The sequence below is a fragment of the Epinephelus moara genome, chromosome 8, assembly GCF_006386435.1.
Source record: "Epinephelus moara isolate mb chromosome 8, YSFRI_EMoa_1.0, whole genome shotgun sequence".
Taxonomy (NCBI): domain Eukaryota; kingdom Metazoa; phylum Chordata; class Actinopteri; order Perciformes; family Serranidae; genus Epinephelus; species Epinephelus moara.
Genome location: NC_065513.1, coordinates 32,204,269 through 32,228,738, shown reverse-complemented (window position 1 = coordinate 32,228,738; position 24,470 = coordinate 32,204,269). Strand labels below are relative to the sequence as shown.

The window sequence follows — 24,470 nt, the reverse complement described above, 5'->3', positions numbered from 1 at the left end:
GAGCAAAGTTCACAAACGTGTTTGCACTAAACCATATTCACTCTGACAAAGTCTAAATCTTCTCTGTGGGAGACTCAGCTTAGAGTCTGAGTCCTGACAGCTCAGCTGGAAGGTTGTGGGTTCAAATCCCACATGTACTCTTTGTATTTCCTCATGTCAACCTTCAGAGGGCTGTTTCATAAAGGTGTCTCTTGCTGTGAAAAGCCTATCATGCAGAATATTTTGATCAAAAATAAATGACTCTGAATCTGAAAAGTTGGTTCACAGCTGGAACCAAAAAATATCAGGTTTTCCTCGACCCTAAAGTGTGAAATGTGATGACGCTGAGGTGTGTCATATTCTACAGGTTGCAAAGAGAGGATGGTGAAGCTAACAATGGAGAAGTCAAGCGAGAAACCGCCAGACAAAAAGAGCGTGCAACAAATATCTTTTATGACAGATCACAAGTTTGCAGGTAGTCAGGGCGATCCGTGATTTTGCTACGACTGTTTACTGTTGTACTGTAGTGCTTGGGCAACAACCTCTGTTAATGAAACATCCTTGATTACAACAGCTCTGCACATAAGTGGTGGAAAAGCGGGCTGGTTCGCAAGATGGCACCAAGGTTCCAAGAGTCCTGAATGGACCCAGTTCAAGAACCAGAGCTAATTCGGTGGAAACGATGGGTAGGCCTATCTGGTGGGTATCAGAGCTAATCAGAGTCTGAATTCATCAAGCCTCAGAGGGGCCGATTGGACAGACGTTTCCCCAGAGTGACAGGTTTGGTTCCTTCTTTTGGCAGAAGACTAAAAGCTTTTTATTAACTTTCCAAACTTGTGAAGTGACTCATATCTCAGCTGAGATGCGTCAGAGCTGCAGAGGAGTTTCAACCTGTCAGCAGCTCCTCATGGAGCTCACACTGATGACTCTTAATGGCATTTAACTTATTCAAAGATATTTCGAACAAAAGGCAGAATAATATTAATATTACTTTTTTAACCATAACTTTTGGGTGAAGAGCTAAATTTGATTGGACAATTAAAGTCTCTTTCAGGAATTGTTGCTCCTTGAAAAGCCTTTAAACCACTGCAGATAATCAGTGGCGTGAAGTAACTGGTCACTAGTTATGAAGCACACACACCATTGGAAGTGTATTTGTATCTTATTGCCGCTTTTATATTTGAAAGGCATGACTGCTTGTTCAGCTTGCAGATACGCTCAGCTTATGGGTTTTGACATATTTCACACCTCAACTAGCCACCGTATATCACCTTGTCTCATCACATGATGAAATAGAGACTTGACACTGGACAGCATCATCATACCATGCATTTTCCCCAGCAATCACCATAGCATATCTTTATGTGACAAAAATGTTAAAGCAAAGAAGTAATTATTCATTTCATTGAATATTTTTTAATATTTATAGTTTTTATAGTTAATGTAGAATAAGCATATCATTTTGACAGAGATGGGTTTTGCCTTTCTAGGAAGAAAGATAGGAAATGGCACCGTTTCTAATTTAAAGTGAGATCTTCTTTGGATACAGGCTTATTTCTGAGGTGGCAACCTGAATCACTCACCAGGGCTCAATCTCTGCCAGACACAATCTGTGCGTTCCAATATCCATACTACCAAACTATATAGTATGCCAGAAAAAGATTCAGTATACCAAAAATACCAGGATGTTTTACTACATCCGGTCAGATTTTGCAGTATGCCAACCAGCATGCTTTTCTGGCTATTCTTACCCACAATCCTCTGCCAGGCGGATGATATGTCACATCGACTGAGCTGCAAATAGATGACAGCTGCTTGACAGCTGATTGACAGGTGTCAGAAGTCCCAAAATAATCATAAATATCACAAACAACAATGGGACATAACTATGAAAATAACAACGACAGAGAACTGCAGATGCGAATTCAGTGCCACAAATATAACATGTTAGAATCTACAGTCTGTGAAGTTATAACTTTAAGGTTAAACTACATACTTTACAAAGTAACAACAGCAGAGCTCTCCGGGTTGATCTCCGTCTCTGGCGAACTCTGTGAGTGAACTTCTGTGAACAGAATAAACCTTCAGATCAGATAAATAAAATCAAAATCTCTGAGATTCAATAAAAATGAAAAGTTTATGTAAAACATCATATTGTTGAGTCAACATCTGAACCAATCAGCTGTTAGATCAGGTGAGAGCCAGGCGTTTCCCATCATGCTCCTGGTCTTGCAGTCGGTGGAGAGCAGCTGCAGCGCCTGGCTCTAAAAACTGCAGGATGATCGCTGTCCAAGTTTGCATGACGTCAGAGCAAGTCGGGATGAAGTCGGACACAAAACTAACCGGCATGGATTGTGCACCGATCGCCAGTGATCATCTCGAACGAGCCTCGCAGTATGTCCCAGTTGTGTGCACACTGCATGCAACAGTACGTGCTTTTTAAGGACAGCTGCAGTACCTACTAAAACTAAAAAGAAAAAGTATGCGATTTGAACACACCCATTGTTGGAGGACCTGGGCTGCGTTCAACCTCCGACAAAATGTGGCAAAACATTTATTTAAACAGAAACAGAACATTACATAGGCACACTGCCTTTTAATACAGTGGGGTTTAATTCAGTTCAATCAAAAGAGGCTTTATTGGCGTGGGAAAAGTTACATTTCCATTGCCAAAGCATCTGTGAAATAAAAACCATTGTATGTGCAGTAGGTGAAGACACACCAGAATTTGGTTTATGTACACGTCACTGTGGATTGAAAACATCTCTGACACACACACACCAAACGAGAGGAAATGTACCTCAAAGCAAAACGTGCCCCTGTTCTCTCTACAGGCTCCCCCACCCCAGGGGCCCCATGCAACAACTGCCCGCACTGTTTTTATTTACACCCCTGCAGATAAGTCATTAAGGTAGGACTGGCTCAAATTAAAAGACAGAGATAACCAATTAAACCCCCCACTTCTATTATTTATCCTTTAATTAACCTGAGAGGCAAATATGGAGCAACCTCCTTAGATGAAACTCTAAGGGTCCTTTTTATAATAGATTAAACAGTACCTTGATTTATTTTGTGGGTGCTTACATGTCATTTAATAACAGCTAATATAAATCAAGTTAATTAAAAACTTAAAACACCCATGTTGTGGTTTGATTTAATTGGCCTGCAGCATTTTCCCCTTTATTCCTTGCTTTTATTTTGAAAGGTGGGATTAACATGCCTTTTTTTTCCTTACAGGAGCACACACACACACACACGAGGCGGAGTTTCGCGAGGACCTACATCTGAGCCTCAGTTGAGTTCAGTCCAGGGTCTGCAGCACAGCCACACACACACGTATACACACACAACTGTTGTGTTTGTCGGTACCGAGGCGTGAAGAAGTGTGAAGCAGCTCTGTAAATATGTAACCGTACATGTCCGGTAACATTCGTGTTTCCCCCGGGAGAGGAAAGATGGACTCTGCTGTGAAAAACACCCAGAAGAAGAAGTTGTGGCTCGGCGGTCTGCTCTGGTGGTCGCTCCTGCTCGAGCTGGCGTCGGGAGGTAACAACTTTAACACTTTAATTCAATGGAAACTAACGACACGTAAACTCATCAGATGGTGCGTTCAGTGCCAGTATGTTAATCCTGTAATTATATCAATATATTGGTTAACTTTTCCGAGTTTCCTCCAGGTGTTTGGAGGAAATACTTTCACCCTGAAGGCAACTTGAGAAGGCTACTTTTCTTTTTATTTACTGGCTGTGTTTCCTTCACATGTAGGCTACAGGACTATTCCTGTAACATCATGAGCGTGTCTCCAAAAGCAGACTGTAGTATCACTTTACAGAGGATTGTTAATGTTTCTGTGCGTGCTGTTGAGCTGCTGCAGTGATTCACAGCTCTTAAAATGTTAACAGAATGAATTGTGAGTGAGGTCTGGCTGGTGTGTTTGGCTGCACAGCAACAACACAAAGTCATTTATGTTTTTAAGCAGCATGATTCTGCATGGTTTTCTCCAAATAATGAGGCTGTAACATCAGGGTTTGTCTCAGGTAAATGACTTTGCATGCATGGTGCACATTGAGGATATGCATTGGCCTTATTTTATCATCAAATGTGACTGATGCATGGGAGAGCAATCTGACCGTTACAATAGCACACCCAGATGCATTCCAAGAAATGGACAGTGGTCGCTGCATTGAGAGATCTGAGGGGGGGAAATGTGTTTCTCAGTGAGTCACAGCTTCAGATGTACATTATTTACATCCATGTGGGCATTCATTAGCCTCTCTGGTTGATTTGATCCCATGCATGTGTCATCTAAAGTCAGCCTTCATCCAGGCTCTGACCCTGGGGATAATCAGGAATCATTTCACTGTGACTCACTCTCACCATATCCTTCATAGAAAATAACTACAGTATAGACATTTGTTGTACTTCAGTGCGTTTCAGACTGCGTGTATCCCCCTCAGCATTATGAAACAAGCCTTTGCTACAACATCCATGTCCCCGGCTTTGGCAAGTGCATCAGCGACAGAGTGGCATGACAGTCAACAAAAACCGAAAGAGGCACTTCAGTCAAGTTGCATCTCTGATTTGCTGTATAAACTGAGCACACAGGCAGTGACAAGCTCTGGCCTCACCCCTCAAATTAACTGTAAGCGGGTGTTCGCTAAAAGGTCACTGGCTTTGTTGTTGAAAGAGCGGTTTGTGAAGTCACACGAAAAAAAAAAAAGAACAAAAAAAAAAATGTCCCTGACGCACAAAAAGTGCCCCTGCAGACATGCAGATTACAGAACAACCTCTGAACACCTCCTGTTTCTGCTTCTTAAGGCACAGTCAGGTGCACATGGGTATGTTAATGTGTGGGTATTGTTTTCTGGAGCTGTGCTCTTTCATTTACATACTCGCCCCCAAAAATGTCCATGTTGCAGCATGTGAGTGTGTCAGAAAAAAAGCTCAGATTCCCTTCCATCTTTTTACAGCTTTCTAAGAATCCAACAAACTGCAGGGAAGACCCTTTTTGTTTAAACCAAACATGACGTTCAGTCATATGATTTCAACGTCACAGTGAGAACGCCGAGATACAATTGCATGTCCATCCCTGTGAATTTAAGGGAAAAATGTCATTGCGTTCCTCTTGGCCAGTTTTTCGGAAATGCTTCCTCCCTGTTTTTGTGCACAGAGATGAATGAACATGACGTATAAATGAGAGGGGACAATAAATGCAGTCAGTCTGACTCAGGGTCAGAGTAAGGATAAGTGATGCTGGCTGCTGTGTGCCTGGGGGCCAATCAATTCATTTATTTCCAGCTGTATTAACAGTCGCTAAAGGCACATTACACCTGACTGGTCAGTTAATCACGTTAATTTGAGTTAACAAACAACAGGAATAACTGCAGCAGTTTTTCCCTACAGATTAATATCGTTAAATATAAATACTTGGATGTGTATATCAGCAGGTGGAGGTTTGGGAAAAGTCTTTGGTCAACGTCAGCACCTGGAGGATAATTATTTAAATGTATTCAAAACTTTATCTAGCTTGTGTCTGCCCTTTACTCGACTATAAAGCCGGGGCCTTAGACATATTTCTGTGTGAGTTAGTGCAAAGCAGTTCTGCTTTGTGGGTGTGCACAAATAAGCGCCGAAGCTGGCTACAGTGAGGAATATGAGATGGAGACAACCATGTGAAGCTCACTGGAAAACATGTTTAGCTTCTTGATATGGAAGAAACCCAGCTGGACAAATGAATGAATGTTTTACAGCGATGGGTTTTTATTCATAATAATGGATGACAGGGTTTTGGATTGAAGGACTGCAAAGATCAGTCAGTTGAAAGAAAATGAATAATTCTGGCAATCAGCTATGGAATATAATATAATAAGCATGTTTTCTTTCGAGTATAATCACCTGAAAATAAGAATTGATGTGTTTTTATTACCTTAGAATGAGCTGTTTATATCTACATAGGGAGCAGATTGCCATGTTGCACCACCATGTTTCTGCAATACAGAACAGACAATCTAAACACTGGCTCTAGATAAGTGCATTCACATTTTCGTGTTGTATAGTTCGCAGCCCCTTGAGTGTCAGAAAAACATCTATTTTTTAAATGACCAGGTTTTTTTGGAGAGGATTAGACCTTTGGATTTAGATTTGGCTCCTGGTAAAAAAAAAAACTTGTGAACATGTGGGTCAGAAATAAAGTGATCAGACTTAAAGTTATCAGAGAAAAAGGTACCATTAGCAGGTGCTGGGACAACAGCCCATCTGCAATGTGCCAAACAGCAGGAGAAACACTAATTAGTAACATTAAACTGCTTTAACGAGTGTTTTATTTGTTTTAATCATCTGGTACTTTTTGTGTGGATTTTTTAAAAGAAGAAGAGACCTCTGCGGAACTCTTCAGCTCCTGGTAAAACCTCCTAAATGAAGAAAAATGAGTAAATTCTAACCTGGAGAAGTTTTAGCTTGTTGCAATCTGCAGTCCTTACTGCCACATGCCACTAAATCCCCCTAGATCTTACACTCTGGACGTTTAATTGATAATGTAAGTAAATGTTAGTTGCACCTAGGTCTTGATGAAATGGAGAAAATCAAATATCACAATATTCTTGACTAAATACCTCTATATCGATATTGCGAAGATATTGTGGGGTTGACATTGGTGCTCTTACAAAATATTTACACAATGATATTTTTAATAAATAATGCAGATATATTGAATACGTGAGTAAAGGCAAATAATAGAATTCTGGTTAGTTCAGAAAATGACATCACTTTACTGAAATGCAGCTTTTAAAACAAGAAAGAGACAACACTGGCGATACTATCATATCCAAGGTGATATCTGGTCTCCTATCACAATGTCGGTATGATATTGACATATTGCCCAACCCTAAAAAAGATCAACATTCATTTAAGACAAACTAGAATAGAAAAAAAGTATTCCAGACACATGAACCAAACCTAAAGTGTATACATTTAGGAAAACAAAACATTTGAATGTAAAATTACGTAGTAGGCCTGTACAGTTTATCTAAGAAGCAAAGATGTTTATGTGCCCAGTTTAGATGTGGCATTTTAGCATTCAGTGTTAAAACTGGATGGTATTTCAGTCGAGAAGAAGAAAAATGATGTGATGCACAAAGACTGAGTTAGCTGTTCACGTATGAAACATTTAAGTTTGCCACTTACTAGTGGAAAGCCTGGGAGATAAGTGAAAACAATATTAAGGGTTGTAGCATTTCTTTTCTTTCTTCTGCTATTTGGTACACAACATTTTGTTTTTATTTTGTCTTGAAAATGTATTCTTTGAAAGTACGGATGATGTAATTGATATGTTTCTTTTGGTTGTTTCCAATAAGATTGTGTCGTGACTTAAGTAAAATGAAAAAATTTCGTAGTGTGGGTCCTCTGATGGTTCCCACCCCTGTTTTTGATGCACTTGTCTATCAGCAGTCAGCTCCGGTTGATTGCCGACTGTATACTGATGTGAGTGACGGGCTTATTTACAGGCTTTACTGGTTTAATTGTTTTAATTTATACTGCACAGTCCAAACAGATTGGATTTGCTCAAACAAACTACCCATTAGTGCATTAACCCTTTTACAAGTAACAACAATGCATTAACTCACATTAACTGTATCTAGCCTCCCCAGTGAGTCACTCTGGCCCATTAGTGGCGCTCCGTTCTCGCCCTGGGTCACAAACCACAAATAAATCAAACGTGGAACGGACATGTTTCTTCACAGTGGCTGAGATCTTTGTTCACCTCTGAACATGCGTGGGAGCTGAGGAGCTCATTAAAATCTGAACTGGTGGTGCCCGGGCATGAAGGCTTGGACGAGAAAGCTTCAGAGCGCGTTAGGCCAGATTACAGGGTGATGTGAGATGGCTGGGAGGTGAGGTAGAAGAAACAGCTGGCTCTGTCCGCCACGTTGTTTCTGGAACATGAGGCCACGGACAATGTGGGGACGTCAGAGCCTTTCATGTTCAGGTTGAAGGTTCCTGTCAGGGCAGGGCAGGCCCATACATGTCTGACTCCCTGCGAGCTCACCTCTACATCCTCTGCCTCGGTTTGTACACTGCTGTTGTGGCATTGAAGTCAAATACCTTTAAAATTCAGTTATGTAATTCCTACAGTTTTGGGTAGTCCATGAACGACTCTGTTAGAGCTACAAACGGGCAGAGAGAGAAACCTGCAACCCTGTCGCAATGCACGGGTTTTGTTTCATCCTAAAGGTGCTTATTAGTCTATATGTAAAGCTTTAGTGCTGCGTAATTTTACTCTTGTCGTACCTGAATGTAAATCATTACGGTGCAAACACAGCAGGCCCACCAGGAAGTAAGCATTCCTTTAAATCAGGTGAGGTGTAATTTGTGTGGTAGAAAGCTCTGTGTTTGCTTGCTTGTGTGTGTGTGTGTGTGTGTGTGTGTGTGTGTGTGTGTGTGTGTGTGTGTGTGTGCGCGCGCGCACGCAGACTCTGCTCCACTTGTAAAGAACAACCAGGATGATAATTAGCCTGACTTTTATATCTAAATGTCACATGTTGGCTATATTAAGACCACACTGCTTGACTTGACTTGCTCTGTGTTTGCTGTGTTCGCTGCTACTGTACTTGCTGTTGCTTTCATACTCTGAGTGTTCAGCATTAATTTAACAGCCTGCAAAAGACAGTCAACACCATATTTAAACACATACGTTCTCCCTCTCGTTCTCTGTTTGGTATTTCTGATAATCTATCTCTCTCTGGTGTCTCTTTTCCGCAGCTTCCTTCTATGGCGATGGCTTTGTACAGCTCAAGGCAACAGAGTCGTCCGACCATAACACGCTCCGCATTCGCTTCCGAACCTCCAGCACCAACGGCCTGCTGTTTCTCGCCGCCGGCCAGACGGACTACTTCCTACTAGAGCTCCATGCTGGTCGCCTGCAGGTGGGTACATCCATGGCCCCAGCGCATGAGCATATGTGTTCAAGCATACATGAGCACACACGTGCACGCATATATATGTATAGATATACCATACACACATATCTTTGTGCTTGGCCACATGCACGCGTGACGCACGCTGACCACCGTAAGCTATGGCTCCATCGCAGCTGACAGTGTCAGTCGCTCGACACGGTAACACAAGCAGACAAGCCTGGGTGGTGTGAGCGGAGTGTTGACTCTATACCAGTCAGTTGTCACAGTGGGAACTAGGAGACAATGTAAACAGCAGATCTGTGGGTTTATTGTATCTGAGTAATCAAGTGATCTTTGATTGATTCTACTGTAGATGTCAGCCAGATGATTTGTGACTTGATCACTGAATACACGTGTGCCACATACTGCCTATCAGTACCGCTTGTAAGCACTGGCCCTCTGGTACTATAATCACTCTATAATATGATGTAATATCGGGCTGCAAGTAATGGGTTTTTTTATGTTGATTAATTGTTATTTTAAAATTATTGGTCCACGAAATGTCAAAAAATGTGACAAAAAGTTACGTCTTTATATGTCTTGTTTTCTTAAAGCAGCTGTGCGGAACTTTCTGTTTTCGTTGATTATAGCGCCCCTTTTGGTTGAAGCGGTATGACACCCACAGCCTTGTGTCGTAAAATTCCGACTGCAGCCTTCGCCTTCATTCGTAAAATCTTGACTGCAACGGGCAATTACCGCATGCATTTGTTTTGGAGAGCGAGAGGAAAATCATAAATGTTCTGGTGTAGCTCTGAATTTCTTATAAACTGAGGACAACTGCCTGCTGTATATTTGTGTTCATGGTCACAGTCACAGATAATTTTGTGGCGTTTGTTGTAACGTTACTAGACAAAAGCGGTTCACATCAGCTAACATTACATTTAGCTTGTTTATAACTTCCATGTCGTCACATATTGAGGTGAAACCACATCTAACAAGTTGCGGTATATTCTCTAAATAAAAACAAAAATTACATACCTGTCTATTAGGAAAAGGGCCAACTCGGGATCAGTTTTAAAACCTTTCAAATCTCTCAGCTCTCTCCACTTGGTGAATGCCCGATCGAGGTTTATAAGCGTTTGGGCTCGAGCCCTATCACTGTCCCGTTTAGCCTTCTTCTGTTCTTCTGTTCTTTTTCTTTTAGATGGTGCTCCTTCTATATCCGCCATGACATCGAAAGTACAACCAAGTCCTTATAGATACATCTGGTAAAACTGTTATGTGTTCAGGGGCGTCTGTGGCTTAGTGATAGAGCAGGCGCCCCATGTACAAGGCTGTTGCCGCGGCGGCCAAGGTTCGAGTCCAGCCTGTGGCCCTTTGCTGCATGTCATCCCCTCTCTCTCTCCCCCTTTCACACTTAACTGTCCTGTCCATTAAAGGTAAAAAATGCCCCCCAAAAATATCTTTAAAAAAAAACTGTTATGTGTTCAGCAATGCCCGTTGCGTACCGCATACTCGAAGAACACTCTCTGTAAACACGGCTCTTCTTCTTCTCTCAATTTATTGGCGGATCGCAAACAACTTCCAGGTGCATACCACCACCTACTGTACAAGAGACTACTCCCTACTACATGTCATTTAGCCTGTTTCTTAAATCCTACTCATAAACATGGCTCCTTCTTCTTCTGTGGTTTAATGGCTGCGGGCCGCTGTGGGCGTACAGACTTACTTCCGCCTCCGGGTGCCGTATTCTGGATTGCTGACTTCCGCTGTGTCCGACCCGACCGAGGCTACGCTAAATAGCCATATAGAGAAAGGCTTTTTTGTCGCTGTTGGGTTCAAATAAATATGCGGATCTTCAAGGGGGGGGTGATACGAACTAGGGACAGTTTTATAAATGGTAAAAAGTTCCGTACAGCTGCTTTAAGTCTGAGTCACCACCCCACTTCTGCTATCCACAAGAAACAATTATCAAATCCCCTTCTTCGCAGGAAACAACAAACACCTCTAAGCCAGTGGTTGGCCGCCTGTATTTATATCTGTGTACAATAGCTTCTACAACTTGTGTTATCACTCTTATCATGACATAAGACAATAAAAATAAGAAAAAATAAGGCAGGTAGCTGACAGTTTTTTCTCTTTTCTTTCGGTGGTAGGTCGTCTTCGCTGGTGCTTTGTTGTAATTTGCTCCATACAAGCAATCCATTGTCCCACCACTCACAGCTTTCTCCTTTTTAAACGTTATCATCTCTCACACTGGCTGCCAATCAGGACTTTTAATGTGTCACACACTTATAATCCCCACATGCGAACAGTCACAAATAGGTTCCCTGTGAAGGTTTTTTTAAATTAAATTAAATTAAATTTTTTATCTAGACTTTGCCTCTTTATCAGGAAATGGGTGTGCACAACATACTGATACAGTCAATTAAAAATTCATTCATAACTTTTTGTACAGGCCCAGTTGAATTTTGTTGTAATAATGTGTGGTTATCACAAAATCCCATGGCGTGCCTGGACTGACATCAATTGAGAACCACTGCTCTAAGCTAACAACTTAAAAGCTGAAAATGGCAAGTTTTGACGAAGATTTGGATCGTGAAACAAGGCATGTCTGCTTTGTTCTTTTGGTGAATTATGGTAAAGATTTACAACAAATTAAACAACTTGTGAATGCACCTCAGAAAACCCCAGACTCCTGGGCCTGATGTTGATCCATTTTTCTGACGCAGCCAGTTGAAGTTGACTTGCCACATCTTTCTACCCTGGCAGCAGCATACACCAGTGATACTGACTTCACCAGTGTACCGATCTGTTCCACTTCAGACGAGCTTCTGTGATATTGTCATAATGATAATACATTGGATTGATATAGCGCTTTTCTGGATACTTTTACAGAGAACAAAAACAACAAAACAAAAACAAAAAGATGCAATCATCCACAAAAAGGGAAACAATGCAGAGAGGAAGAAGAAGAACACAGTTTTTTAGAGATTGTAGGTAGTTTTAAAGAGGTCGAGAGTGAGGGGGAGTCTCTGATGTATTTATGGAGTGAGTTGCAGAGGGTGGGAGCACTAATGGAGAAGGCCCCGTGCCCCCAGGTGCTGTGGTTAGTTCTGGTGGGGGGTGAGCAGGAGGTTGATATCAGTAGACCTGAGAGTGTGGAAGGGAGTTTGCCTGTGGAGGAGCTCAGACAGATAGGGGGAGCCAGTAATGATGAGGAGTTTAAAGTGTATACGCTGGGGGACAGTGAGTCAGTGGAGATTATGAAGGATGGGGGTGATGTGGTCACAGGTGCGGGAGTGTGTTAGAAGACGAGCAGCTGAGTTCTGGATAAACTGTAGTTTCTTAAGTGTTTTGGATGGAGATCTGTAGAGGAGACTGTTGCAGTAGTCTAGTCTGGAAGTAATGAATGCGTGAATAAGAGTCTCTGCAGTTGAAAAGGAGAGGGATGACGAAGGTGTTTCTGAGATGAAAGAAGGCAGTTTTGGTGATGTGTTTGATGTGTTGGTCAAAGGAGAGGGTTTGATCAAAAATGGCACCAAGGTTACGGACATGGTGGGAGATGAGCACAGTTGAGCCACCGACAGAGAGGTAGAAGTCATGGATGGATTTGGGACTGATGATGATGACTTCAGATTTGTCACAGTTAAGATTTAGGAAGTTGGTTTCAAGCCAGGATTTTATGTCAGTGATGCAGTTGGTGAGGGTAGAGTGATGGCTTTGGTGAAGATGTGGAGTGGATTATTTGACCAAGGGGGAGAACCTACAGGATGAAGAGGAGGGGGCCGAGAACTGAACCTTGTGGAACACCTTGGGAGAGGGTAGCAGTGGGGGATTTGCATGAACCAGGTACAACTAGCAAATTGTCTGTGGTTTTAATGGGACCAGTGAGCTCCTCCAGAGCTAATTAAAGTCAGGCTTCACCATGAGGGCACGGATTATCAAATTGTTTGTCTTTTTTATCAGTAAAAGTTCAATTACAGTCCACATCCGGAGTGTTTTCTTATGTGGGGAATTAGCCATTTTAATGACAGTGCTTGCCTCCCCAGGTGCAAATGATTCACAAAAACAAGTTTCCCCGACACTGTTTTGCAGGTTCACTGTCACTGCATCCAATACAATAAATTAAATTCGATTAAAATTAAATTATATTCAACTTAAACTGTGTGACAGCAGTGAAAAAGACTAATATTTCCACAGTATTCATTTGGCTCTAAATATATATAACATGCAATACATATCTCTGAAAATTTCCCTCTGATTCAGTGACAAAATATATTTACCTTGGGCAGAGTGAAAAGATTTAGGATGGGTTTGTGTTCCATGTGGAGAGCACTATTTTTAGAAGCCTTGCTGGGAGGATTTAGGGGTGAAATACATTTGCCCCTTCAAGACTGCTTCTAAAGCATCCAGTAAGCAGCTCTGCCAGGCTGCATCAGCATGCAGAATGGACAGACGTACAAGGAGGCCTTGTTATTATGCAGACACATTCATAGGACACACAAGAAGTCCTGAGATACGCATTATAGGTTTTGTGCATCAAACTCGAGAAATCCTTGTGGCTAAGCTTCTATTCGTGTCAGACTTGTGCTACCGGGAATGAATCACACTGACGACTGTGTTGCACTGTCGCACTTCAGTGAGCACGAGGAGTGAACCGCTCGCCCATGTTCCTTAAACTGGCACAGGTCACCAAATCATTTTTTTTGTTCACTCGCACAAGTTATCCTCAGGCTCGGGGTCTCATTCCATGTGAGTCAGACATGAGCGTCGCTCCCTGGAAACCCTTGCATGAATAGCAGGGACTCAGCAGCAAGCCTTGACAAGCACGTCATCTAAATGCAGCATTAGTTTGAGATGGTGACATGATGCTCTGCGGACATAGCTGAAGGCAAAGAGATAATAGTTCTCTTCCTGCTTTAAATCACAGACAAAGCTCACTGTTATAACACCAGCTGACATCATGGAATATAAGCAGTCTGAATCCTGTGTTTCCCTTTCCAGGTGTCACAGTGTCTACACTTATTCATGTAATTCTTATTAGTCATAATGTCACAGGTTAGAGAAATAATTATTTCATCTGAGACAATGAAAGTATTTTAAGAATCTGCTTATAATTTTTGCACTTGTCAAGATATAGAAATATTATTTTTTTCACTTGACACTTGCAACCTGTACATGCATGTTTAAACAAGGGACTACAGCTATGAGAGAAGCATCCAGTGCTCTGCTTTGAGCTTATTGCTAATGCCAACATGCCAGCATGTTTGCAGGGACAATGCTGACATGCAGATGTTTAGTGGGTATAATGTTCAGAGTGTTCATCATCTTAGAATTGCGTGACCTGATAATGGTGCTAGATGAAAAGTTAAAGGATTACCAAAGTAATTACAATTTTATCCTGAGGGAACAGACAAGTCTACCAAGTTTAATGGCAATTCATCCATAGTTGTGAAGACATTTTACTCAGTCTACAAAAGTGAACCTCACAATGGCTCTGGTGGAAAAATCAAGGGGTCAAAAAAGTCTTCAAGATTTACCCTCTGGAATTTCATTGCAACAAGTTCAGTGCCCGTTCAAAATATGCCCGTTCGGAACAGGCTGATTCCTGTGGTTTTGCTGCTTAAACAAACAACTTCATACTCAACACTGCACTTCCTGAGGTCCTGAGCAATACACCTAAGCCCCAGACAGCAACAGTATAGGTTTATAGATATTTTTAGATATAAAAAATATTGAATTATGTTGCTATTCTAATTCATTTTACCCCGAAATAACGTACAGAAGGCCCCCAAAGCACTTAAAAATATGCAATTCAACAGTTACTATGCATTTACCTGACAGAAACATGTCACTGGTAACGTTACAAATTTAAAAACCAGTGAAATACACTAAAGCAGTGGTTCCCAACTGGTCCAGCCACAGGGTCCAGATTCCTTGTTAGTCATTAGTTCAAGGTCCACTCAGTTAAATATATTCAGTGTCATATTTGTGTTCGGCCATGTCTTCGGGCTAGTTTGCTGTCTCTGCCAAGTAGCTGTCCATTAGTCACTCACTCTAGAGAAGGAAATTACACTTCAATAAAAGATCTGTACTTCAAAATAAAGTGTGCTTGTGGTCCATTCGGAATAGTCCCGCAACCCTTTTTTGGACCGTGATACACCAGTTGGGAGCCACTGCACTAAAGTCATGGAAATAGTTCTTGGGGTATTTCAGTGTGAACCAAAGTGGTGACCAGCTGACCGACACTGCTTTTCCTAAAGACATATCGCTACCATGGCTTATTATAACAGCAGTCGTACTGAATGTGGGACATCACAATAAAAGATTTATTCTAAACTGATAAACCTGAATTCAGATTGAATCACTGCTTAGATCAGTACTTGCATCTGCTCTTTATACTTGTAAAATAGCATATGTTATAATCCAGTTGTTTTGTTTCTTCTCTTAGCTGAAACTGGACCTTGGATCGGGGGAGCTTGTGCTAGAGTCAGAGAGAGGCACTCAGCTCAATGACCTGGCCTGGCACTCGGTGGAGGTCCGCCATGTGCAGCACAACATCACTCTGACTGTAGACAAGAACTCTCACACCAGTATAAAGATGCCAGACACCCATCACAAGCTGCACATTTTGGATGGGCTCTATGTTGGAGGCTCAGGAGGCCTGGACAGACTTTACCTCCCCAGAGACTTGATTGGCTACCGAGGTTGCATGGAAGAGGTGGTCTTCAATGAACATGACATGTTGTCATCTCTGAGGCCATATACTGGATTCAAGAATGTCCATGAGGTTTCTTTAGGCTGCAGTCCTCAATTCTTTGCCACAGAGGAGGACCCCATTAGCTTCTTTAGCTCCAGGGCTTACGTTTCTCTTCCAACCTGGAACACCCAACAGGAAGCGATATTCGAGTGTGTTGTCCACACTTCAGCCAAAGAGGGAATTATCCTGTACAGTTCAGCTAGAGAGGGGGACTATGTGGCTGTGGAGATACAGGAAGGTTTGCCAGTGGCCATTGTTGGAAAAGGTGGAATGAAATCTGAGCTTCGTGCCCTAACATTCATCAATGACAGGAAATGGCATTCACTCAAGTTGCAATTCAGTTCCAAAAGTCTTGAGCTAACTGTTGATGGAGAGATGGTGAAAAGCAGTATTAGCACTCGGTCAAAGGGGCTTCAGCCAAAAGGTTATCTTTTTGTTGGAGGTATCGATGACAGCACCAGATCAGAAGTCAGAAAGGTGGGGCTTGTCTCTGTGTCAGGAAAGCGTGTCAGAGGGGGTTCCTTTAAAGGATGTTTAAAGAACATTGAAGTAAATGGAGTGAAGATGGGTCTCTCCAATGCTGTAGTCACCAAGGATATCTCAGTTGGTTGTGAGCCAGAGAAAGAACCAGAACCATCAACCACTGCGAGTCCAACAAGTGCTCCGGCACCCCTTTTTCACTTGGTGACACCAACACCATCACTTTACATGTCCACGCTTGCAAGGGGCTTGGACAGAAAGTATGGCTTGAAATTTGTGCAGCTAAGAAACCTTGTGGTCCAGGAAGGTGGTCGAGCATCTCTCGAGGCCAAACACATCAAGGTACTCTTGGACTTCAAGAAGCTTGGCATTCGACAGTCTCAGATCGTGTTTCGAATTCAGGAGCAACCAATTCGTGGTCAGATAAGACTTGACGTGGATCAGGACCAAGAGGAGAACACCTTCAGCATGTTGGACCTTTGGCACGGACGAGTGATGTATATCCATGGAGGCTCCGAGGAACCAGATGACTTCTTCATGTTTTCAATTTATTCTAGCAGTAGAAAGCAAGTTCCTGATTATCTGAAGGACAACAAATTGTACCGCTACAATATTACCGTGACACCCACCAACGATGCACCTGAATTGAGTCTCCCTGAAGGAAACCTCTTTGTCCTGTTGGAGAACTCAAAGAAACGCCTAACCACTGATATTCTGAAGGCGACAGATATTGACAGCAACTACACTGACCTTGTCTTCTCTGTGCTTGGGAACTTAAATGCTGATGCAGGATATTTGGAAGTTGAGAAGAACCCTGGCAAGGCAGTCACCTCATTCTCATATTCAGACTTGGAAGAACTGAGGGTGTATTATGTTCACACAGGGGTTCGAAACTCAAGGATAGTTCTTAGAGTTAGCGACGGGGAAAAGGTCAGCAACACTGTGGTTCTAAGGGTCATGGCTGTAGCGCTGGAGTATAAGATTGCCAACAACACAGGCCTTGAGATTATTCAGGGAGAGACAGCTACACTTGGTTCGAAGCAGCTGGCTGTGCAAACCAATGCTGTAAAACAAGTTGTAGACATCCGGTATGATATAATTGAACCCCCTCAGTATGGAGAACTCCAGAGACTTCACTCAAGTGGTGAATGGAGGCCTACTGACTCATTTTCCCAAAGGCTTCTAGAAAAAGAGCGCCTGAGATATGTAAGCACTTTTCAAGACATCCAAACGTCCAACGCAACCGATTACTTTAAAAGCAAAGTTACTGTGGCTGCAAGGGCAACCACTGAAATACTTTTCCCTGTCACTGTGAAGTGGGTGAAGTACCGCCTGGTGAGGAATGTTATGATAGACATGGATAAAGTTAGAAAAGTGACACTGGACTCTGAGTCTCTTTTTGCCACAGCTGAAGGTGTGGCCCTCGCAGAGGATGACCTCTATTTTCGGGTTCTCACTACACCAAAAAAAGGGAAACTGCTTCTCGACGCCACAGTCTTGACGAAGAACTCAACCTTTAGCCAAAGAGACGTAACAGATCTAAAAGTACATTACGAGCTCGTTGACAGGCCTCACGAAGATACAAGTGACAGGTTCAAATTCCAGCTCGTTTCCAAACACGCTCAGTCACAATACTACGACTTCCGCTTTTCTATCAAAGCTGACGTCAACAGCGTGTTTATGAGAAATGATGGACTCTCACTTCAGGAAGGAGAAAGTAAACTTATCACAAAGGATGAGCTGTTTGCAGAGACTTTGAGTACAAAGGACATGTACTACACAGTCATAAGCAGCCCCAAACATGGGAAGCTAGCCCGTATTAGCCAGTCAAATTCCAATGCTAGCTACGACAACATCTTAACCTTTAGTAACCAGGATATATTAGAGGAACGGATAATGTACATCCATGATGACAGTGAAACAACTCAAGATGAGTTCACCTTTATAGCCTCCATTAGCCAAGGGTTCAAGTCGTCCATCGCAGACGATGAAATTGGCTCCAAAGAAGGAGTGTTCAACATTTCTATTCAGCTGTTAAATGACCAAAAGCCGGTGCGTGTTATTGATAAAGTTTTTAATGTAGTAAGGGATGGACAGAAGTTGCTCACTATAGAGGATTTGCGTTACCATGATGCAGACTCTGACTTTGATGACAGCCAGTTGATTTACACTCGACGTGGAATCCCGATGGGAGACCTAGTGCTGGTTAATGACACTACTCATCGTCTGTTCCAGTTTCGACAAAAGGATTTGGAAGATAAGCAAGTGTTGTTCATTCACAAAGGTGTGAGCTATGGCCGGTTTGTGCTTTTCGTCTCAGATGGAAAACATTTCGTATCAAGCCTTCTAGACATCAGCGCACACGACCCTTTCTTGAAGGTTGGCAACAACACTGGCCTGCTGGTTCAGAAGGGCCAGTCAGTAACCTTTTCCACCAGTAATTTTAGTGTCACATCAAATTTGGACATCAGAGATGACCAGGAGGTTATCTTCAAGTTGGACGAGGTTCCCAAGTATGGAGGACTCTATCGCAGTGACACAAAGGTGGAGTCATTCTCAAAGTCTGACCTAAAGGATGGACTGATCTCCTATCAGCACAATGACAGCAAACATCTTGCAGACTATTTCAACTTAACAGTGAAAGCTAAAGGTCTTCAACTAGCAGCGAGGATCAATGTGAAGGTGTACTTGGAGAGTCATCAGAGGCCTCCCATCGTGCTGCATCACAATGTCTTACTCGTGGAAGAGGGAAAACCAGTGAAGATCAGTGAAACTAAACTGGAGGTGAGTGTTTGAGAGGAGAGAGGGTTTTTTTTATCAATGGTCGTGCAAATTTATTCAACTTCAAATAATATGATGGCAATGTTGAAGGCCAGTGCCAACCATTTCTCATTTATATTGCAATTTATGTTTGTGCCACAATTTGGTTGCAACAAAAATCTAGTTAGTTTTTGTTTTAGTGGATTTTTTTTCATGTTAAATTTTCTTGTTCTTTAATGTTCGACCATTGCTCACTAAACCTCTCCTTTACAGTTGATGTAATGATAAGAATTATAATATTAATTATATGTGTACTTGTGGAATCGGAGAATGTTTCCGTTTGAAACATTTTATGTTAAGAGTTCAGTTCACCCCAAAATCAAAAATACAGATTTTCCCCTTTACCTGTAGTGCATCAAATCATGGGTGAGAGGCCCATGCCCATGATAGGGCAAGAATTAAACAATAATGGCGTCCCCCTTGGCTGAGCTGTAACACTTGCTAGCTCGGTGGTGCTAGCAGTAGATGCATGCTTCCTTCTGCATGGTGATACAGTTGATTGGTGTAGTTCTGTAGAAAGAAAATAGTTCCTACATGAAACTGCTCACAACAAGGTCTGTGGATTATCTTGAGTAACCAGGGTCATGATTTCTGGAAAGAGACATTGCTGTTGAATTTTTCAAATGTTTTTTTTTTTTTTTTTTGCCGCTTTGAGTACATCAAGCCAAGTGTCATCTATTCTGATTATATTTGAGAGGAGGCTGACATCTCTATGGCTGATATCTCCAACAATCAGCAACTCACACCAAAACAATCTAGATTGATTAAAAGCACTACAGGTAAAAGGAAAAATATGTATTTTTGATTTTGGGCTGAACTGTCCTGAAAATATTTAATTTAACAACCTGCGTCTTGTGGCGTAGTTATGATGTTTGAAGGAATCAGCATTTAGCTGATGATCTTAATTATAATAAAAGGACAATATCTCAATAATGTTCCAGAGAAAGAGCAGTCTTTACTGCTCTGAAAGGGCAGAAACTGAATGCTGACCAGTCTTTGTTTTACAATGATGCTATGTTACATTGAGAGCAAAATGAAATCTGAACTTATGTGACGCATGGAACATTTCAAATTTAACCAGTGAATATGTTTTCCGATCGCTGCAGGTCACTCACGAGGACAATCTGCCATCCGAGATTGTATTCACAGTCAAAGCAGCCCCGTCTCATGGCTTTCTCCGGCGCTTTGTCGAAGCGGAGGAGCGCTACATCGGAACCAAACAGTCCCCTGTCAAGACGTTTACCCAAGAGGACATTAACGGTGGGAACATCCAGTACATGCAGGTGGAGGCCAACAAAGTGAACGACACCTTCGTCCTCGATGCCACCAACGGTGTGACTGACGTCAACGGCATTAGGATGTCTGTTGACATCATCCCACGCCTCATCCCTGTACAGGTCTCCAATTTCACACTGAACGAAGGCGCCTCCAAGGCGTTGGCCCAGGATGTGCTCAAAGTCACCAACAGACACTTTTCTGGAATCAACTTCCTGTATAGTTTGACTGAGCCCCCACAGCATGGTCACGTTGAGCACTCTCGACATCCCGGTGTGGCCATAACCTCTTTCACCAGGAGGCAGGTGAGATGTTCTGACAGACGCTCTCGTAGCTGCCACAGAATAATAGCAGTAGCCCTGCAGTTGTATTGATGAATAAATAACTTGATTTAAGGTGGTGGTGATATTTTTCATGCTCATAACTAACAATGAAGACACACAGGTTATGTCTGTTTGATTTTGTCATGATCGTTGATATTTTACAGGCATTGAATGATATAGAGGTTTTGAATTTGACCTAAAAACTAGTCCTTGTGAACAATAAAGCATGTCTGATCTTAAGAATACATGTCAAGATTGCATAATATAATAATAAATTAAATTATTCATCCATCAATCAAAAAGACTAATCCACGTCCCGACAGGTGAAATGCTCTGTACTAATCACATTATGCAGTAGGTAACACTGAAGCAACAGGGCTCATGACCTGAGAATTTTTCTGTCATGTCCACTGCCATTTTACGCAATGAGTTTTTTAAAATTTGACCCCTGTGACCAGGCGTTTTTACAATTTTTGTAACCTAAAATTCACCCTTCATTAAATCACAGCATTAAAGCAAGAAAAAAATAGCACTACCCTGAGTTGACCCCCTTTTCATCTCACCCTACCCCAGCTGTAATCTCTGGGTCTTGCCATTTTTTCTGTCATGTTGCTTCTCATTAATTTCTGAAATTGTACAACGCAATGATGCATTTAATCCGCGTCCCTGTATGCATGCAGTGTCATGGAATAAGAGATGATTCACAAATCATTATATTGTCCTGTACCTGTTCTGAATACATCTTTGCATTTTTAATTTCTGTACTAATTTCCATTATCTGTAATTAGGTGGAACACGAATTCATTTACTACGTCCACGACAGCAGCGAAACCTTCGCTGACAGCTTCACTGTGGTGGCCAATGACACGGGCCTGAGGAAGCAGAGCGCACCCCAGACGGTGTACATCCAGGTTTCAGCTGTCAACGATGAGCCTCCTGTTATTACAGCCAACAGGGTCCTCAGGGTGAGTCGGCATTGCTGCTCTATATTTAAACTCTGGACTTTTTTTCACTAGCAGGTCTGGCATGATAACTTACTGTCAGACAATTTTCATGTGGGCAGTGCTGCAAGTTGCCTCGGCTGGCTGGCTGGCTGGATGAGGGAAACTATGTTTGCTATGTGGAGGAGGGTCCAGAGGGGCTGGCAACACACACTGACATACATTTGGAGGTGTCTGGGATTTGTAGGAAGGCCTGTTTATGGTGCTGAGGTGTTGAGCTTTCAAACAAACTCTCCTAGTGTTAAAATAAAGTGCTGCTTCTTGGTGGGTCAGTCACCAGCAATGCTGCTTGAGTGAGTCGAAGAGGGAGCTGCTATTTTGCATAGTTTGGGTTGACTGGAAAATTATTTCAAAGGCTGCTTATGAATACAAAAGAGTTTAAATCAAATGGAAAATAACCCAGAGGCATGAGACGGACAGAAGGTCTTGCTGCTGAAAATATGTCACTTGAATTTAGTCCATTTCGCAGGCATCCTAGTGTTGAGTGGCGTGATGGCATCATGGCCTGGAAATAGCAAACAGTGTGACCACATGTCCTCAGCTCAGTCCAGTTTCACATCCTGCAGAGAAACCCTGCTAGTTGCTGAGCCCTGCTATCTGTGAAAAACACCTTTTCTCACATACATTTCAAAATGTTATTCTTAAATTAGACTAACGTTGTTGTATGTGACCGTGGTCTGAGCACTGCTGACTTGTACTCTGTCAGCTTTAGTGGCTGTACTTGGGAGAAGTCCAGCTGGAAAGAGAGGGTGAAGTATAGGTTTCTATTGTCTGTGCAGCTTTGCCCCAAATGCCTCACATTCCTCTGGGATCCTGCGGACTCAGAGTGGAACGACTTCTAAAATGTACTGCACTGAAGAACAGTGGTGAGCCCATTGAGTTAAAGTTAATCAGAAACTCTGAGAATATTTTTGAAAGGGAGCTGTTTATGATTTTTTTGGCAGCCGTCACTCAGATAAACAAGTCGTAGCAACATTGCACAGATGCTATAGATGCTATAGAAGCAATATTTATTTATTTATTTATTTAATGTATTTCAATAGTTTAGTGATTATTGGAGCCTTGATATTTTTTATCATTTACTTTTACCATGTCTGTCTGTTGTCTGTTTTGATTTGTAATATGTGTGGATGCCTCGTCTGTCGGCTGCAAAACAGATTTGCTTACAGATGCAAATAAAGTAACCTGAACCTGATTGTCACTGACAAACTGGTCTGCACATATTGATGATCACAGTTTAATTCAAATGTGATCATTAGTCATTATTTACTAGATTTTAGGTGGAAGGTCTGGATTTTGTCCACAAGGTGGCTCTCTGCTACTGCACTCTATTACACTTGTACCGTGTACTTGTACCTCTTACAGTCACAGTTATACATGTATTACCTCGAAAATAGTTTTGAGACAGCTTTGAATTCTGTATTGAAATAGGACTTGTCAGATTTTTATTCATCAATTATGCTTCAGGGTTTATATTTACCATATATAGAAATGGCAAATGCTGAATAAACCCTAAGATTAAATATAAACTGCTGTGAAATGGACGAATCTGTCTTAAAAGTACTTTTTTGTCAACAATGAAAACAACACAGACAAAAGAAACGTCATCCAGTGATGCCGAGGTCTAAGAAAATCTTAATTATGCCAACAAAATGCTGACCTATTTTAAACTGAAATCAACAGTTTACATTCTTTAAGTGTTTTTATTTTGTGGTTGTGGCAGTGCTAACATTCATGACATATATTTGCCCTGTTGTGGTTTTCCAAGGTCTGTGATAGACATCTAGAAATGTCGCTATCACAATGACATGTGTCAGCAGTCTGTGGCTGTGTTTTACTGTCAGGGGTTTTAAAGTGCAACTAAAATTCAAGGAGTTGTCACACAGAGCTGTGAGCAGAGTCTTCTGAACTCAAATTTGGTATGTATCCTATGTGACCTCCAGACAACACTTGCTTGCAGCCAGCAGCAGCAAAACAGGCTGCAACGTAATCCCTGGGGGCAATTGAGCACTGTCGATTTACGTCCACGAAAAGTGCTTGTTTGTGCCACTGACAGGCTCGGATTATTAATATTAATATTAATAGTATTATTCTATGATTCTGACAACATTATGGAAAGGATCCCTACAGAGACAGACCTTTTTGTTTAACCAGAAACAGCCCCAGAATCGCCATCGCCAAAACCACCAGACTCCATTTACTAAACAGTGATTTTTGCGTGAATAGAGCCAGCATATTTTCACATCTAACCGGGTGAATTAAGGGATTATTTCAACCAAACCAGAAGTGGTGATGGTCTAGAAAGAGTGTAAAGACAAACTAAGGTGGTCTATGTGTGTGTTATTGTGCTTATTTTGTTTCTGTTAATTCTGAATGAAGTGTGTTTTACAATGATAAAATTACTCTTTATTTAAATGAGGTCTGGTGTGTTTGCCGATAACAATTTTCAGGCTGTTTCTAGTTAAACAAAAAGGATCTTACTCTTAAACAAATTGGTCTATTTCTGCAGGGATCTTTTCCATGATGTTGTCAGACACAAAAAAAGCACTTTAAGTGGTCGTAAATTGACGGTGCAAACATGATCTGAGTGTTTACACAATGCAGCCTGTTTCACTGCTGCTGGCTGTAGTCATCTCTCTCAATACTGGACCAAATTCAAAAACTACTGTCCCCATTAGTCATTTAGACACAAAAAAACCATGGGAAAACAAGGTCTGGGTTGAAAAAGACCGAGCAACACGTACTCGAAATGTGTTTTTTATTATTATTGTTTTATGCAGGTGAGTTAAAATCCCAAGTCTATTAAAAGACCTCAACAAATAAAGATAAAAACAGTTGAAGTTTGGCAGTCAACATTCACTGAATTTAATCGAAGTCAATCAAAGATGTGGCGAAGTTTGTTTTGTTTAAACCTAACTGTCATCTCCGTCACCAA

General features: G+C 41.8%; 1 protein-coding gene across 1 annotated transcript in view; it reads left to right on the top strand.

Moving 5' to 3' along the window:
* The first annotated feature begins 3,250 nt into the window (after window positions 1-3,250).
* Window positions 3,251-24,470, top strand: part of cspg4ba (chondroitin sulfate proteoglycan 4ba) — a 41,694-nt gene continuing 20,474 nt past the window's right edge. Inside the window, exons 1-5 of the mRNA XM_050051273.1 lie at window positions 3,251-3,525; window positions 8,737-8,900; window positions 15,328-18,900; window positions 20,043-20,516; window positions 21,323-21,499. Coding sequence (XP_049907230.1) covers window positions 3,396-3,525; window positions 8,737-8,900; window positions 15,328-18,900; window positions 20,043-20,516; window positions 21,323-21,499 — 4,518 coding nt within the window. The 5' untranslated portion in view covers window positions 3,251-3,395. The remainder of the gene's footprint in view (window positions 3,526-8,736; window positions 8,901-15,327; window positions 18,901-20,042; window positions 20,517-21,322; window positions 21,500-24,470) is intronic.